At 43.7% G+C, this 13436-nt stretch overlaps 1 protein-coding gene across 18 annotated transcripts in view; it reads left to right on the top strand.

Moving 5' to 3' along the window:
• Positions 1-13436, top strand: part of TENM2 (teneurin transmembrane protein 2) — a 1678453-nt gene that overhangs the window by 1595233 nt on the left and 69784 nt on the right. For all 18 annotated transcript variants that reach the window (XM_055285322.2, XM_055285321.2, XM_055285327.2 and 15 more), the window contains 2 exons: positions 7521-7731; positions 12383-12502. In XM_055285322.2, the coding sequence (XP_055141297.1) occupies positions 7521-7731; positions 12383-12502 (331 nt within the window). The remainder of the gene's footprint in view (positions 1-7520; positions 7732-12382; positions 12503-13436) is intronic.

Genomic DNA, 13436 nt, shown 5'->3' with positions numbered 1-13436 from the left:
GCTAACTGGGAGGAGCACCCCAGTCCAGACTAGGACCCACGTAAGCCCTGATCCCTGTTCCTCCCCTTCAGGGTACTCTTTTTTTTTTTTTTTTTTTGAGATGGAGTCTCACCCTGTCGCCCAGGCTGGAGTGCAGTGACGCGACTGGGGCTCACTGCAACCTCCGCCTCCCGCATTCAAGCGATTCTTCTGCCTCAGCCTCCTGAGTGGCCGGGACCACAGGTGTGTGCCACCACGCCCAGCTAATTTTTGTAGTTTTTAGTAGAGATGGGGTTTCACCGTGTTGGCCAGACTGGTCTTGAACTCCTGACCTCTTGATCCACCCACCTGGGCCTCTCAAAGTGCTGGGATTACAGGCATGAGCCACCGCTACCGGCCCAGGGTACTCTTGACCCTCTACCACCCCTCACCCCCACTAGTGTGCATGTAGGGTCAATAAGATGCCCCAAATTGTTTTGGCATTTGCGTCTATGGGATATCCTAAGGCCTAACGGCCAGCCCCAGTTCCAGCAGGCAGCCTAGCGAGCACTGGCCAGAGGACTCTCTCTTTTGCAAATCAAGCTTCTAGAATGGTGCTGACCTGCTGGTTTGGGGTGACTCAAATTGTTTTTATAGCCAGGGGCCCAGCAAAAAAAAAAAAAAAAAAAAATTGCCCTTTGACTGGGGTGCTACACAGGTTAGGCATGCCTTGCAGGAGTTTATCTCAAAACAAACTAACTCCCAAGAAAAAACCAATCCTATAGTTCCCCCTTTTTACTCAGGAAACTCTTTCCATCTCTAACTCAAATTCAGCAGGAGGCTTTGGCCTTTGCCCACCATCATTAAGGGCCCTCCAGGACCCCTGCACCTTCTTCATTTCCATCGTAAACAACCAGATTTCATCTTTCTTCCCCCAACTTACTGCTTCTTCCCTCCTTTTTATTGCTGCATTAGTTTTTCACCTCCTCATGATTATTAGCTGATCTCAAAAACGACCCTGGGTTACGGGGTTCACCACCTGACTGCCCAGACTTTCCTTGGGGAAGTGACAGCTTGGCAAGCACCTAGCTCTGTATAGGTAATCAAACCTATATGATACCAAGAAGACTCAAAAAGAAAAAGAAAAAAAAAAAAAAGAAATGACTCAGAAGCACTTAGTAGGTGACAAGGTGCTCACAACTGTTGTAAGGACCTTTTGTGGATTACCTCTGTTGATCCTCCCAGCACTCCTGTGGGTATAATCATCACTGCCCTCACTTTGTCAATTCACCTGGGGAGCCAGGTGACTAAGATGAAGATCAAGAGCATGCCCAGTGTCCAGAAAGTTTCCCTGTGCCCTTTCCCAACTAATACCTCCTCATCAAGGTAACTACAACTTCTAACTTTCTGTCATCACTGATTAGCTTTGCCTGTTCTTGAACATCCTATCAATGGGTCAGAGAGTACTCTTCAAAGCTCGTGTTTTTAACCAATCCACCCTATGGCCTCCTGGTCTAATGAGTAGGAAAGGTAGATTTGGTGCTTGGTGGTTCTGTCAAACCATGACTGCAAAGAGTGCAGCTTATTTTTAAATCTGAGCTTCTGACCAGTCCCCAACCAGCAGCTGCATGCAGACACTGGCAGAGCCATCCACAGCACCTGCAGTGATTTGTTAGAATCCATCTCTACCACTCTGTCACAAAATGAACCTTAGAAAAGTAAATGTAGGTGTTCCTCTGGAGCCTTTAATACCTAGGAAAGCCACGGAGTTCATGCAGGTTGGAGAGCGACTCACTTGCAAACCAAGCTATGGGGAGAAAAGTTGAACAAAATGCTCCCATTCAAATTCTCTATAAGCTGCCCAGAAGATCAAAGAAGAAAATAAGTGAAATCAACATCTTCTCATTCCTAGAGCCATTTCCTATGAGAATGATGACACAAGAACTCACACGGCCTCCTCCAGGCAGAAAGGTGTGCATGGTTCAGCCAGCTCCCAAGGATCCAGTTGCTTATTGTGGCTGCTTTATAGCCTCTCCTTCGACACAGGGCCTCCTTCCTCCTGAGTGTAGCTTTACTAGTAAGCGTTTAATGAAGGCTTTGAGCTTAAATCTCTTCACCAGTTAGGAGCTCCTTTTAAAATCTAGCAGAGTACACTAGACAGGATTGAAACGGCTGACAAAAACCTATAGCCAGCACAAAAGTAAGTGCCACCTTGCGCCAATGGTAAATAGCTGAAAGGGGATTGTGTCTCACAGGTAAATAGTGTGGTCCTCTGCAGCCTACAATGCCAGGAATAAATTCCCAGGCATCTGGTTTCTCATGCTGGTTCCTCTTCAGATGCTCATTTCAACCAGCCACACTCTTTCCCAGCTGTAGGAGTAGACAGGCCTTCAGAAGTGATTAAATCTCACAGCTGCCCACACTTACCCCTGTTGATGGGTGTCCACTGCCTTGTCTTCAGACTTCCTTGGGGAAGGAAGTGTCACCCCTCCTAATAATGAAGACAAAGGGTGATAAACTCATCGGTTGCCTTTCTCTACTTTTTATTCATAGCTGCTTCTTAGCCACTTGGATATTCACCTTCTCCAAGCCTCAGTTGCATCCTCTATAGGTGGGTATAGAGTGGGTGGCATGGTGATAATCGTGCTAAGACAATGTACTGAGCATTCATTGTACGACACTGCTCTGAGTACTATACAGACAATAACTGCTTTAACCCTCGCAGCAGCACCATCCACCATCATCATCATCATCATCATCGTCTCCATTTTACACATGAGAGAAACTGAAGCCCAGAGCAGTTAATTGCCCATGGTCAACAGCTAGGTAATAGCCAGTCTGAGATTCAAACCCAGACACCCTGTTCTATAATCTGACATTTAAGAGTTACATTATTCTGCTTTGCAGGACTTCCATGAATCTTTAAATAAAAAATGTATGTAAATTCTGCTCAATCTATAGCATTTGTTGTTACTATTATTAACCTATCGCTATTTGGAAATAAATTATTTTTGCCAAGATTCAACCAGCCCATAGCCTATACCAGTAAATGACTCTAAATATAAGGGAATATTAATTTCATTTACTTTTGCATCTGTTTTTTTTTTTTAATGAAAAAGTGGAAGAGTTCAGGGAGTTTCTGGTTATAATTATAGTTCATTGGACATATACTATATAGCAGACTGACATATATATATGTGTATATATATATATATATGAATTTATATATATATATATGAATTTATTCTCCATCACATAACCCTATGGCATATGTGCAATTATAACTCAGTTTTTAATGCAAGGAAACTACAACCGAGCAACGCTGGTTACCTTTCCAAGCTCACACAGCCAGGGAACTAGCAGAGATGAGCTTCAAACCCAAATCCATCTGATTCCGGAGGCCAGGCTCTCACCTCTGATGCTGTGTAGACTTTTTGGCTTTTTACCTTGGGACTTCTAATCCAAAGGTTTCGATTCAGCATTAATGATCCTGTTTCACGTTGCCAGAACTGTTATGGAAGAATCTCTCTGATTTGCTTTATCAAAAGCAATAAATAGAATGCCTTGGTATCATTCCCAGAAAGTTTCTCCATGATCACATTTCTCTGAAATTGTCATTACAATTAGCTTACGACGTGTATGAGTAGAATAGAGCCAGAGCTGTGATTTAGCGTCCGTTCTGACAGAAAACACCTAGATAATTCTTTCTGGCCCCGTTTCACTGAGTGAAGTAAGATTAAGCAGACATGAGTCACCGCAGCGTGGGCTGATTAGGAAGGCCTAAATCTCTTTCCCATAACCGCTGAGTCAGTATTGGGCCCTTTTTGAGGACTCCGCAAACCTCTCCCACCATCCTCACCCCCTTCCCCAGGAAAAAGCCAACCAGACTAACAAATAAGTCGGTAGATAAATAAATAAATAAATCGTCCAATGTCATAGGAGGGCCGGGCCGCTTTCCCTCTGCTGTTGAATGGAGACATCGGCCACCTCTCAGGTCCTGAACTGGCAATTCAGAACAGTTTGATTGCCTGCTTGATTGTTTGCGAGATAACTGCAAGATTGTCAGTGACAGGGTAATTTACTGAAGATTGCAATGTCAGACTCCATCCAAGGGGCTTGCTGGCATAAAGACGCGATTCTCATGACTGACAGGCCACTGGGAGATTGGAGTGCCAATTTAAAGTTCACAGTGTCGTCTGAAAGTGTTTGGCGGCTGCAGCCCATAATCACGCAGCATGATGAGGTCATTATAGGCATAACATAGGCTCCTACTTAATAATGGGTAGAACCCCAAATGCACAATCTCTGGAGCAGGTAAATGTAAATATGTAGGAGGAAATCATTTGTATCCTATTTTTTTTTCTGTTTTGGCATTTGTCATCTGCTATTGCTGATGTGTTTAGGCCATCTCCTGCCAGACAGGCCCTTGAATCAAAAGCCCAGAATCAACAAAACAGTGGGGAAATTTGAGGTTCACAGTTCTGAAGCAGTCACAAGCCCAGAAAGAGAGACAGGCTGGAGGGGGAGGGGGAGGCAAATGTTCAGCACTTAATAGGAAAACTGTCTTTAGTTATTCTTCGAGCCGAAAGAGGGCTTCAACGCGGTTATATGGAGTGGGTGGTAAATGGGTTGGAGGGGGAGGAAATATTTCCCCAGCTTCAGGAGGGAAAGGCCACCAGAGATGGATGGTACCCCTAATCAGAAGAGGCTGGTGACCTTAAAGAAATCTATAGTGCTAACAGCAGTGGGTTTCTTCTCACCTGAGAAGCTTCTTGTGGCTGCTGAATGAAGCCCTGCTAGTATATCTCAGCAGGTTATTTTTTAAATCTGAAGCAGGCATTCCATAGTAGAGCCCTTCTGTCTAATGAAGGCAGCCCATGGACAGTGATGTTCAAGGCAGAATTCTATGCACTTTTTTTCTTCTTTTTCTTATTCTGCCAATGGCCCTCCAGATTGGACAGCCTGAATGTGGATCTGAAACAATGCCTGGATATCATCCTGCTACTAGGATACAATCTCCAGTGCTGTTTCTAGGGTCTGAGGTTTGCCAGGCTCCGGGGAACTGGGGAGTACCCGATTCAGCCAGCACATCAGCCCGAGATGTTCAGAGCCTTGATTTGGAAAGTCTCTCAATTTAAAGTGTGCATGCCTGCTCACCCTCCTGTGTCTGCATTTCTAGGAAATTGTGTAAATCTAAATGTGTTACGAGGCACATGAGCAACATTTGCCCATGTGGAAAATGAGAGGCTAGTTTTAGTAATTTAAAGCCAGGCAAAACATGCAACCTCCTAATTTGTTTGTTTGCTAAAAAGAAAGTAATGCATTAAAATAATTGCACATTAATTGCTAAATTACAGTGGAACTTTGGTGAAATTACATATTTCATTTTCATTAGTGGAACCAAACGAAAAGGATAATGCCAAAAAATTACATTGTAGTAAATTTAAAGCACCTAGCCAGGCCTCTGATTCAGCGTTCCAGTACAAGTGTTTGTCAAGGCACAGCCCAGGGTTTGAGTGCATGTTTCCATGATTCTAACTATGGTCCAAAAAAATGCCTTGCTATCAAATCCAGGAGGTGCAAGCAAGTTATTCTCCAAGCTTCTCCACTGTGTGTTCAATCAGCTCCCAGCTGAGTGAATAAGGATTGACTAACGAATTCATTCTTATCAGAAATTCCAAGGAGCAAACACTGCCCTAAACCTTCCCATCTTCAGCCCTCAGAGACAGGTGAGGAATGGGAAACAGTCATTTTATTCATTCAACAAACATCTGTTGAGTGCCCGATTCTGTGCTTGGTTCTAAGAGAGGAATGAATATAAAATTAATAAGACATCATTTTTCTCTTCAGAGAGCTCATTTTCCAGATAGGGAGGCGAGCATTAAGAGGTCATTAATTCTACTATAAGAAAGTTGGCATTAACAATGGTTTTTAAATCGTATTGTGTGCTAGAATCACCTGAGAATCATGTTTAAAATGCAGATTCCAGGGCCTGCTCCTGGAGGCTCTCCCTGGGGAGATGTGGGATGGACCATTTATTCTTCCTGCAGGAGTCTGATGCAGAATGCTTCTTGGAGAACCTCTGATTCAGGGATGTACAGAACAGGGATTCCTGACTGTCTTGGTCAGTTTGGGCTGCTACAACAAAAATACCATAGACTAGGGGGCTTAAACAACAAATATGTATTTCTCACAGTCCTGGAGGCTGGGAAGTCCAAGATCAAGGCACCAGCAGATTCAGTGTCTGGCGAGGCCCTGATTCTTGATTGATAGACTGCAGTCTTCTTGCTGTGTCCACACATGGCAGAAAGAGTACTAAAGTGCTCTCTGGGGTCTCATTTATAAGGACACACATCCATTTATAAGAGTTCCATCGTCATGACTTAATTGCCTCCCAAAAGCCCCGTTCCTAATACCATCACATTGGGAGTTAAGTTTTCAACATTGAACTTTGAAGGATCACAGACATTCAGTTTGTAGCAATAACCTGTCCGGGGGCGTCATCCGGAAGGCTTCCTGGAAGAAGAGGCCACATCTAAACTTGATCTTAAAGGATGAGTCAGTCCTGTCAGTTTCCCCCACTCTACCATTAGCTCCTTAAAGACAGTCTCCATGGTTCTTTGCTCTCTCTCTCTTGTTTCCAGCACATGGACACCACTCAAATATTTGTTGAATGGTAGTTGAGTAAATAGGAATCAGCCCAGGTAAAGGGATAGAGGCACAGGACTCTAGGCAAGTGCATAATAATGTTCCGAGTCCTGAGCGCATACAGGAAGACAGAACCAGAAACTACTGCGGAAACTGTAGGCTTAATTTCCAGATTCCCAAGCCAAAGCCATTTCTCCACATTTCCTAGAAAATGTAAAACTCTCAGCACCTGGGTTTCCAATTGGTCAGCAGTTCCCTTCCTGGCTTAGAGGGAGTGGGATAGAATAGTTTTCTCCATTAAAGTGAGATTTAAGGAATTCCATGCATTTTAGTTTTTTTTAATTTGATAAAAAAAATTGTATTTCTAATAGAGCAGGGTCTCATTATGTTGCCCAGGTTGGTCTCGAACTCCTGGGCTCAAGTGATCCTTCTGCTTCAGCCTCCCAAAATGCTAGGATTACAGGTGTGAGCCACCATGCCCAGCCAGAAATTCCATGCATTTTGATTACTTGTGCACCCATTAGCACAGACCCCTGGGAACTGACTGTGGGTAATTTGCTGTGCTGTGTTGTTCAAAAGCAAAGTTTTTGTTTTTATTTTCCCACTCAAATAATACTTGTTCGTAGTAGAAAAAAGTAGAAATTCCAGAAAAGCACAATAAAGAAGAGAAGCACACTAATCTGCTACATGAGGATAACAATTTGTCAACATTTTAAATTATTTCCTTTCAGTCTTTTATTTTCTATGTGTATGGATTGGAATTGGATGAGGCTTGCTATGTGAAACCTGCCACCTCAGGCCCTTAGGTACGTTTGATGCTGCTCATGCCTGTGCTGGTAACAAAGGTGTTAGTGTCTCCAAACAGCTTTATGCCATGGAATCCGCTGACTCTGGCTCTGCCTCTGCCCTTCCAGATGGCCTGGTGGATTGCCTGGACCCTGACTGCTGCCTGCAGTCAGCCTGTCAGAACAGCCTGCTCTGCCGGGGGTCCCGGGACCCACTGGACATCATTCAGCAGGGCCAGACGGATTGGCCCGCAGTGAAGTCCTTCTATGACCGTATCAAGCTCTTGGCAGGCAAGGATAGCACCCACATCATTCCTGGAGAGAACCCTTTCAACAGCAGGTAGGCACCCTCTGTCCCTGCAAACTGCTGAAGTCACTGATTTTCTTCCTGTTGGAGCCAGAGGAAGTGCTCCAGCTTTCCCAGGGACCCAATTGGCCTGAAATCTGCCCCCCTAGAGGCAGCTCCCTCCAAGGGGACCTCAGAGAAGTGCCCTTTCCTCACTTTGTGTTGGGCTCCAGAACAGAGCCCTAGTGTCTTTGCAGGATGTCAACATCTTTAACCCAGAACCTGCTGGAGACACCTGTTGATTCCCTGGTTTTTAGATCATTTTTAAAATCTGCTATTTTATGATGTTATTGTCATTATATTAAATCTCCCTTTATAATGCCTCTGATAGTGGCTTTTGTTCGAGCGTTGCTGAAATAGTTCATTCAATAGAGTATTTTTGAAAGCTGTTATTAACTTGATAACATAACCTATCATTCAGTGGCATCTTAGAGTCAAGATGATGTTGGTTGCAAGGATTTATTGAGCACCTAGGGTGAGCCAGAGACTTTGCGTAGATTATCTCTAATCCACACAACAATCCCATCTATTGCCTCTCCTGATTACCCACTGCATGCAAGGCATTGTGCCACTGCATTTCACCCCTCATTCTCTCCAGTTTATTATTGCTCGTAGTTGCTAATTTGAGGCTTATAAATATTCTAGGATCAAGTTCTAGGTTCATTTTGTCTTCAACTTCACCCCAGGACAAGTTAGAACTGTGCTCCTGGAGAAGACAGCAAGGGGCAGGTTTGTCTTGGAGACGATTCCCCACCACCCCATCCCCTCCTCTTTTCTATGCACTATGTATGATTCTGAGGGTAGAGAGGAGGGGTAGGAGAGGCTGGGGGTCTTCTTATGGCTTGGCCATGCTTGATCTCCCTCTCAGTTGTTCCGGGTCCAGATGTCGATGGTGTATGCTGATGCAAGGAGGAGTGTGGTCTAATTGGGGAATGCCCCGCCCCATCTCTGTGGTCCTTCACATCAAGAAATAAAAACTGCTGGTCAGGTCCTTTTTCACAAAACTTCTAGGTACTAGGAACTTGGGTAGGATGGTCCTGACCCCTTTGCAGCCCTGACGACCCCCATTGTGCCATCTTTGTCTTATTTCTCTTTAGCCTCATTCAGGTAGGCCCAGGAGCAACTCCGGAAGTATGCTACTTCTCTCGGTTTCCAAGCAGGGAAGAAATACCAGACTTCCCTTCTTACAGAAGCCCCTAACTTTATAAGTGATTCTCTTGGAGCCCCTCTCATGAGCCTTTCATCAGTCCCCCACCCGAAAGAGCCCAGTGAGGGTGGGATGGGGAAGGAATGGGTGTCAGCACAGCTGATTCTACAGCTTCTTAGAGCTCTCTGGAAAGTTGGAGAGCCCCAATTCCTGCAGCTCTTTTGAATATGAGTGTCTTAACAAGGTCTCCTTAGGCCAACAACTTTTGCTTCTCTCTGTTCTCATTTTACTAAAAATAAAATAGAAAAAGAAATAATAGAAAAGTAAAAATAATCTCAGCCCTCTTCTATTTCAGCCCTGACACCTCCTAGTGATATCATGTTGGGCTCGTAAACCTCATTTTCTTGATTAATAAAATTAGGATAACACTATTAAATATGTAAAAGTTGATCAGACGAATTGGGTCATTCTTGTCATACGCAACTAAAGCAGAGTCAAGAAGCCGGGAAGAGAAAACACTCTGGGCACATAACATTGCCCTAGAAATGTAATTCTCCCCAGGCCTGGCTACTGAAACTGCCTGCTGTAACCTGAAACCAGTTGATCTAATAGCAACTGAAACAACCTACTATGACCCTAAGACTAGTTTTACCCACCACCATCATTCACCAGTCAGAACTCACCAGATCACCAAAACTTTACCAGTCCCAGTGAACTTTCTTTCAAAAGAATAAATAACATTTCTCCTTATAAAACCTCCAAACTTCTCTTTGTTCTTCAGACATCCTGAACACTACCCCCATGCATATGCCGTGAATTGCAATTCTTGCTTCCCAAATAAAACATTTTAAATTTAGAGATTAATCTTCCTATTTTATTTGACTTTAACATATACGATACACAGTATTATTACTGTTTCTTTTAGTAGAAGAACCTCTCAAGAAAATAAAAGAAACCACAGATCTCTGATAAATAAAAAGTATTTACTCTGCTTGTTAAATCCTAGCTCTAGAACAGATTCTGTAAGTATGCTTCCTTTTAATTATGAACATAATTCATCTTGCTAGAGACCCGTGACTGGGCAGAGCTTGCACTGGGCCATAAGCATTTCAGTGGGGTTTGTAGTTTGCTTATACTGAAAATGCATCCTCTGAAGGCCTGCGCATCCTCTGAAGGTCTGTTTCAATCTGCTTCCTCATTAACCTATCATTGTTTCTACCCTAAATCCAGTCATTTCCTGATAGTCTCCCTTTCACGCTTTCTTCACCTGGCCCTTCTAATTTTATCTTATTCTCCTCCTCAATGGTTACCACTTCCAGAAGGCACCTTGAGCTAGAGCCAAAATACAGGTGAACAGTCAGGAACCCCAGAATATTTGGTAGACTATGCCAGCCCAGGAGACCTGAAAGAAAGTTGCTTTAGAGAAAGCGTCTCTGAAGCTTTAAATATAAACAGTAAATGGCACCTTCCAAATGAGCTCAGGCTCTCCAGCTGTCTGCATGGATACATAATTCAGAAATATGAAATGTAACTCCAAGACATAGGTTGAAGTTCAGTAAGCGTGTGAATTCCAGTACATTATCATCTGACAAATAATGAAGGACAAAGCTAGGAGTAAAAAAGAACTTGAAAATTCAAGATTTCTAAAAAGGCGTTCCCCTAGATAATGGCATACAAAAATAACTAAAATGCCTTGACTCCACCACTGTAATTTATAGAGCAGATCTCACTATCTAGATAATGTGATAATTGTTACACATCAATAATCCTAAATAGAAATGAACTGATAGTATGTCTTAGCTGAATCTTTTCTGCGAATTGACTGCCTGGAAACGATAGGAAGCCAGCAGCAAGGACGAATTTGAAAAATAGAGGATAGAAATCACAGGCAGCACTACTCCTGTTATTCCTATGGCACGCTGCAAAGCCTTCTGCTACAGGAATGATTTAAAAGAAATAGCAGTTGTAGAAAAAAAGGAAGGGTGGGGGGACTCCATTGTGGAATGTACTTTCAATTTTGTTTTCTCATCACGAGCACTGTGTATTTTGTGGTCGTCAACACACATCACTGATTTTAAAATAGTGTCTGGTAAGGTCTTAAAGAAATCTTAGTCCTAAGCTAAGATAAGAAAATGGAATTGAACAAAAGGATTATTTTCATAAATTAGTTTTCCACTTTAAAAGAGTCTAGCATTGTGGTTAAAACCAGCTAAAAATGGCATTCATTTGTTAGGCAGCCAGTAGCAGACAATTAGAGCTGTCAGTGGAACAGTCTAAACACTCCTGAGATCATCAAAGGGTTGGAGTTGAACAGCTGGGGGTATTGCTAATAAAAAGAGAAATGCGTGGAGACAGCATCCCTCCGGTTTTCAGGATACCCGGGAATGCAAAAGTAAGTGCATTCCAAAAATCGAGCCGACTTTGACAAGGTTCTGGCAAAGGACGGGTCAGTTGATCACCTGGTTCAGAAACTGGGAGTGTGTCCAGGACCCTGGGAGACTGAGAACCTCTCTTCTTTTGCCAAATTGCCCAGTCTGCTGGGGGCTCGGTGCAGAAATGGACAATCTCATTGTCCCATTTCTCTGTGAAGTCAAGAGAATTCAGATGAGAGGAGACGTGCACGTTCTCGCTCCATGGACTTTGAGCAGAATATTGTAGCATCTCTCTGGCTTTATAGGACTTTCCCAGGGGTAGCTGGTTGGAAACTGGGATTTGTGGGAAAGTTCTAGTTACTGTGTCTGGAAAGAGGGAGATGTTCTGTAACACTGGAAATAAATTGGTAGGATTTCAAAACCCTTCAAGATAGCAGGAATTTGACATAAGAGAAATATGTAGTAACACAGAATCCAGAATCCAATATATTTCTAGCAGAAAAAAAAAGTGTATATAGATATATACACATTTTTACTGAGTGTGTATATTGAAGGGTTTTGCTATATATATCTCCAAAGTTCTCTTTTCCTCAGACCCTCATGGATTCTGAGAAATTTTGCTCTTAGAGGGCAGCAAAAGACAATGCATGTGTATTTCCCAGCCATAAAACTCTCTGTGCTCCCCTCTACCCACTCTGACGTTCTGGCCTCTAGAAGAGTAACATGGCCATCCTCCAAAGCCACAAAATGGAAATAAGTAGCCAGATGTGGAAGCTGTCACCCGAGTATGGCCCTCTTGGTGCCAGGCTAAGGAGCACCTGGGAATGATGAGGGACAGCCTGAAGCTCAGGCCAAACAAAAGCCAAACGATGTCAAGAAATGGAGCAAGGCCAAGAGTGTAAGGCGGGTGACCAGGAGACCCCATGGCCCAGCTCAGTGACGGGAGATGCTGCCCGTGGATTTCACCCCAAAATGTCACTAGTGTGGTTGTGCAAAGCCAGACGTTAATGTTGAAAGTCTTCTCCTTGCCTGAGGGACCAGATGAGGATGAGGGAGCAGAGGCAGTGGGGAATTGTCTCTGGTCTCCTGCATGTGGCTCAGAGACCTCTGTTTCTTTCTTTCTCAGCTTGGTTTCTCTCATCCGAGGCCAAGTAGTAACTACAGATGGAACTCCCCTGGTCGGTGTGAACGTGTCTTTTGTCAAGTACCCAAAATACGGCTACACCATCACCCGCCAGGATGGCACGTAAGTAGCTTTGTGGGGCTCGGACCTACTCAGGACCACACGTGTGTGCAAAGGGACAGACGGTGCTGTTGGCTTGGAACCGCAGGATTCCCCCTGGTGGACTGGAATGTCCGCCAGGCCAGTCCCCTAGTGAGGATTCCCCCAAAGACATTTCATGCTTTTTGATGTGACATCAAAAACAGAAAATAAATAGGAAAGCCAGCTTACCTAGTACAGCTCACAGCCACCTCGTTTTTTAATGTCAGGTCAATGCACGTGTGTGTGTGTGTGTGTGTGTGTGTGTGTGTGTGTGTGTGTGTGTGTGTGTGTGTTGGGGTGGGGGCAGATTCTCGAAAAAGAAGGGAAGGTAGCTCTTAGAAACGAACTCCTGTTTTAAATCAAAGGCAGTGCAGGGTGACAGGAATCCACATGACATAGTGTCCTGTGGTGATCCCCTTCTGCTTTCATCTGTGGCTTTAGGAGTTGTGTTGTTTTCGCTACTGTTTGGAGGGGGTGGCGTGTAATCAGAGAAGTCTAATTAAATACATTTAGCAGTCACCCTGCTGTGTGAAGGAGGCAACCTTTCCCTATTATCTTCTGATTGGAAACGTGTACCCGTTCAGCCTCCATCAAGATGAAAGCTCTGTCATTTCCTTAATCCATTTGGGCATAGAGTAGAAATTTAAAGAAAAAAGAAAAAGAAAAGACATCTATGGGAGGGAGAAAACACTGACTTACTCTGGGCTAAAAAACACACAGACACACATGCAATTATGGCATTCTGTGTTAAATGAGAAGGGAACTGTGGCTACAAATCTGATCCAACACTCTTTCTGTAAAATGCACTCTGGAAAATCTTGGATGTATCACAGAGGTAAGAAAAGGGATTTTTTACCTTTCTCTGGCAAAGAGTCTGACCCTTATTTTCTTTCTAATGCCCTAAGGTAGCCTTATA

The sequence above is a fragment of the Symphalangus syndactylus genome, chromosome 7 (assembly GCF_028878055.3).
Source record: "Symphalangus syndactylus isolate Jambi chromosome 7, NHGRI_mSymSyn1-v2.1_pri, whole genome shotgun sequence".
Lineage (NCBI taxonomy): Eukaryota > Metazoa > Chordata > Mammalia > Primates > Hylobatidae > Symphalangus > Symphalangus syndactylus.
The sequence above is the reverse complement of the archived record's forward strand: the minus strand, read 5'-3'. Positions and strand labels throughout refer to the sequence as shown.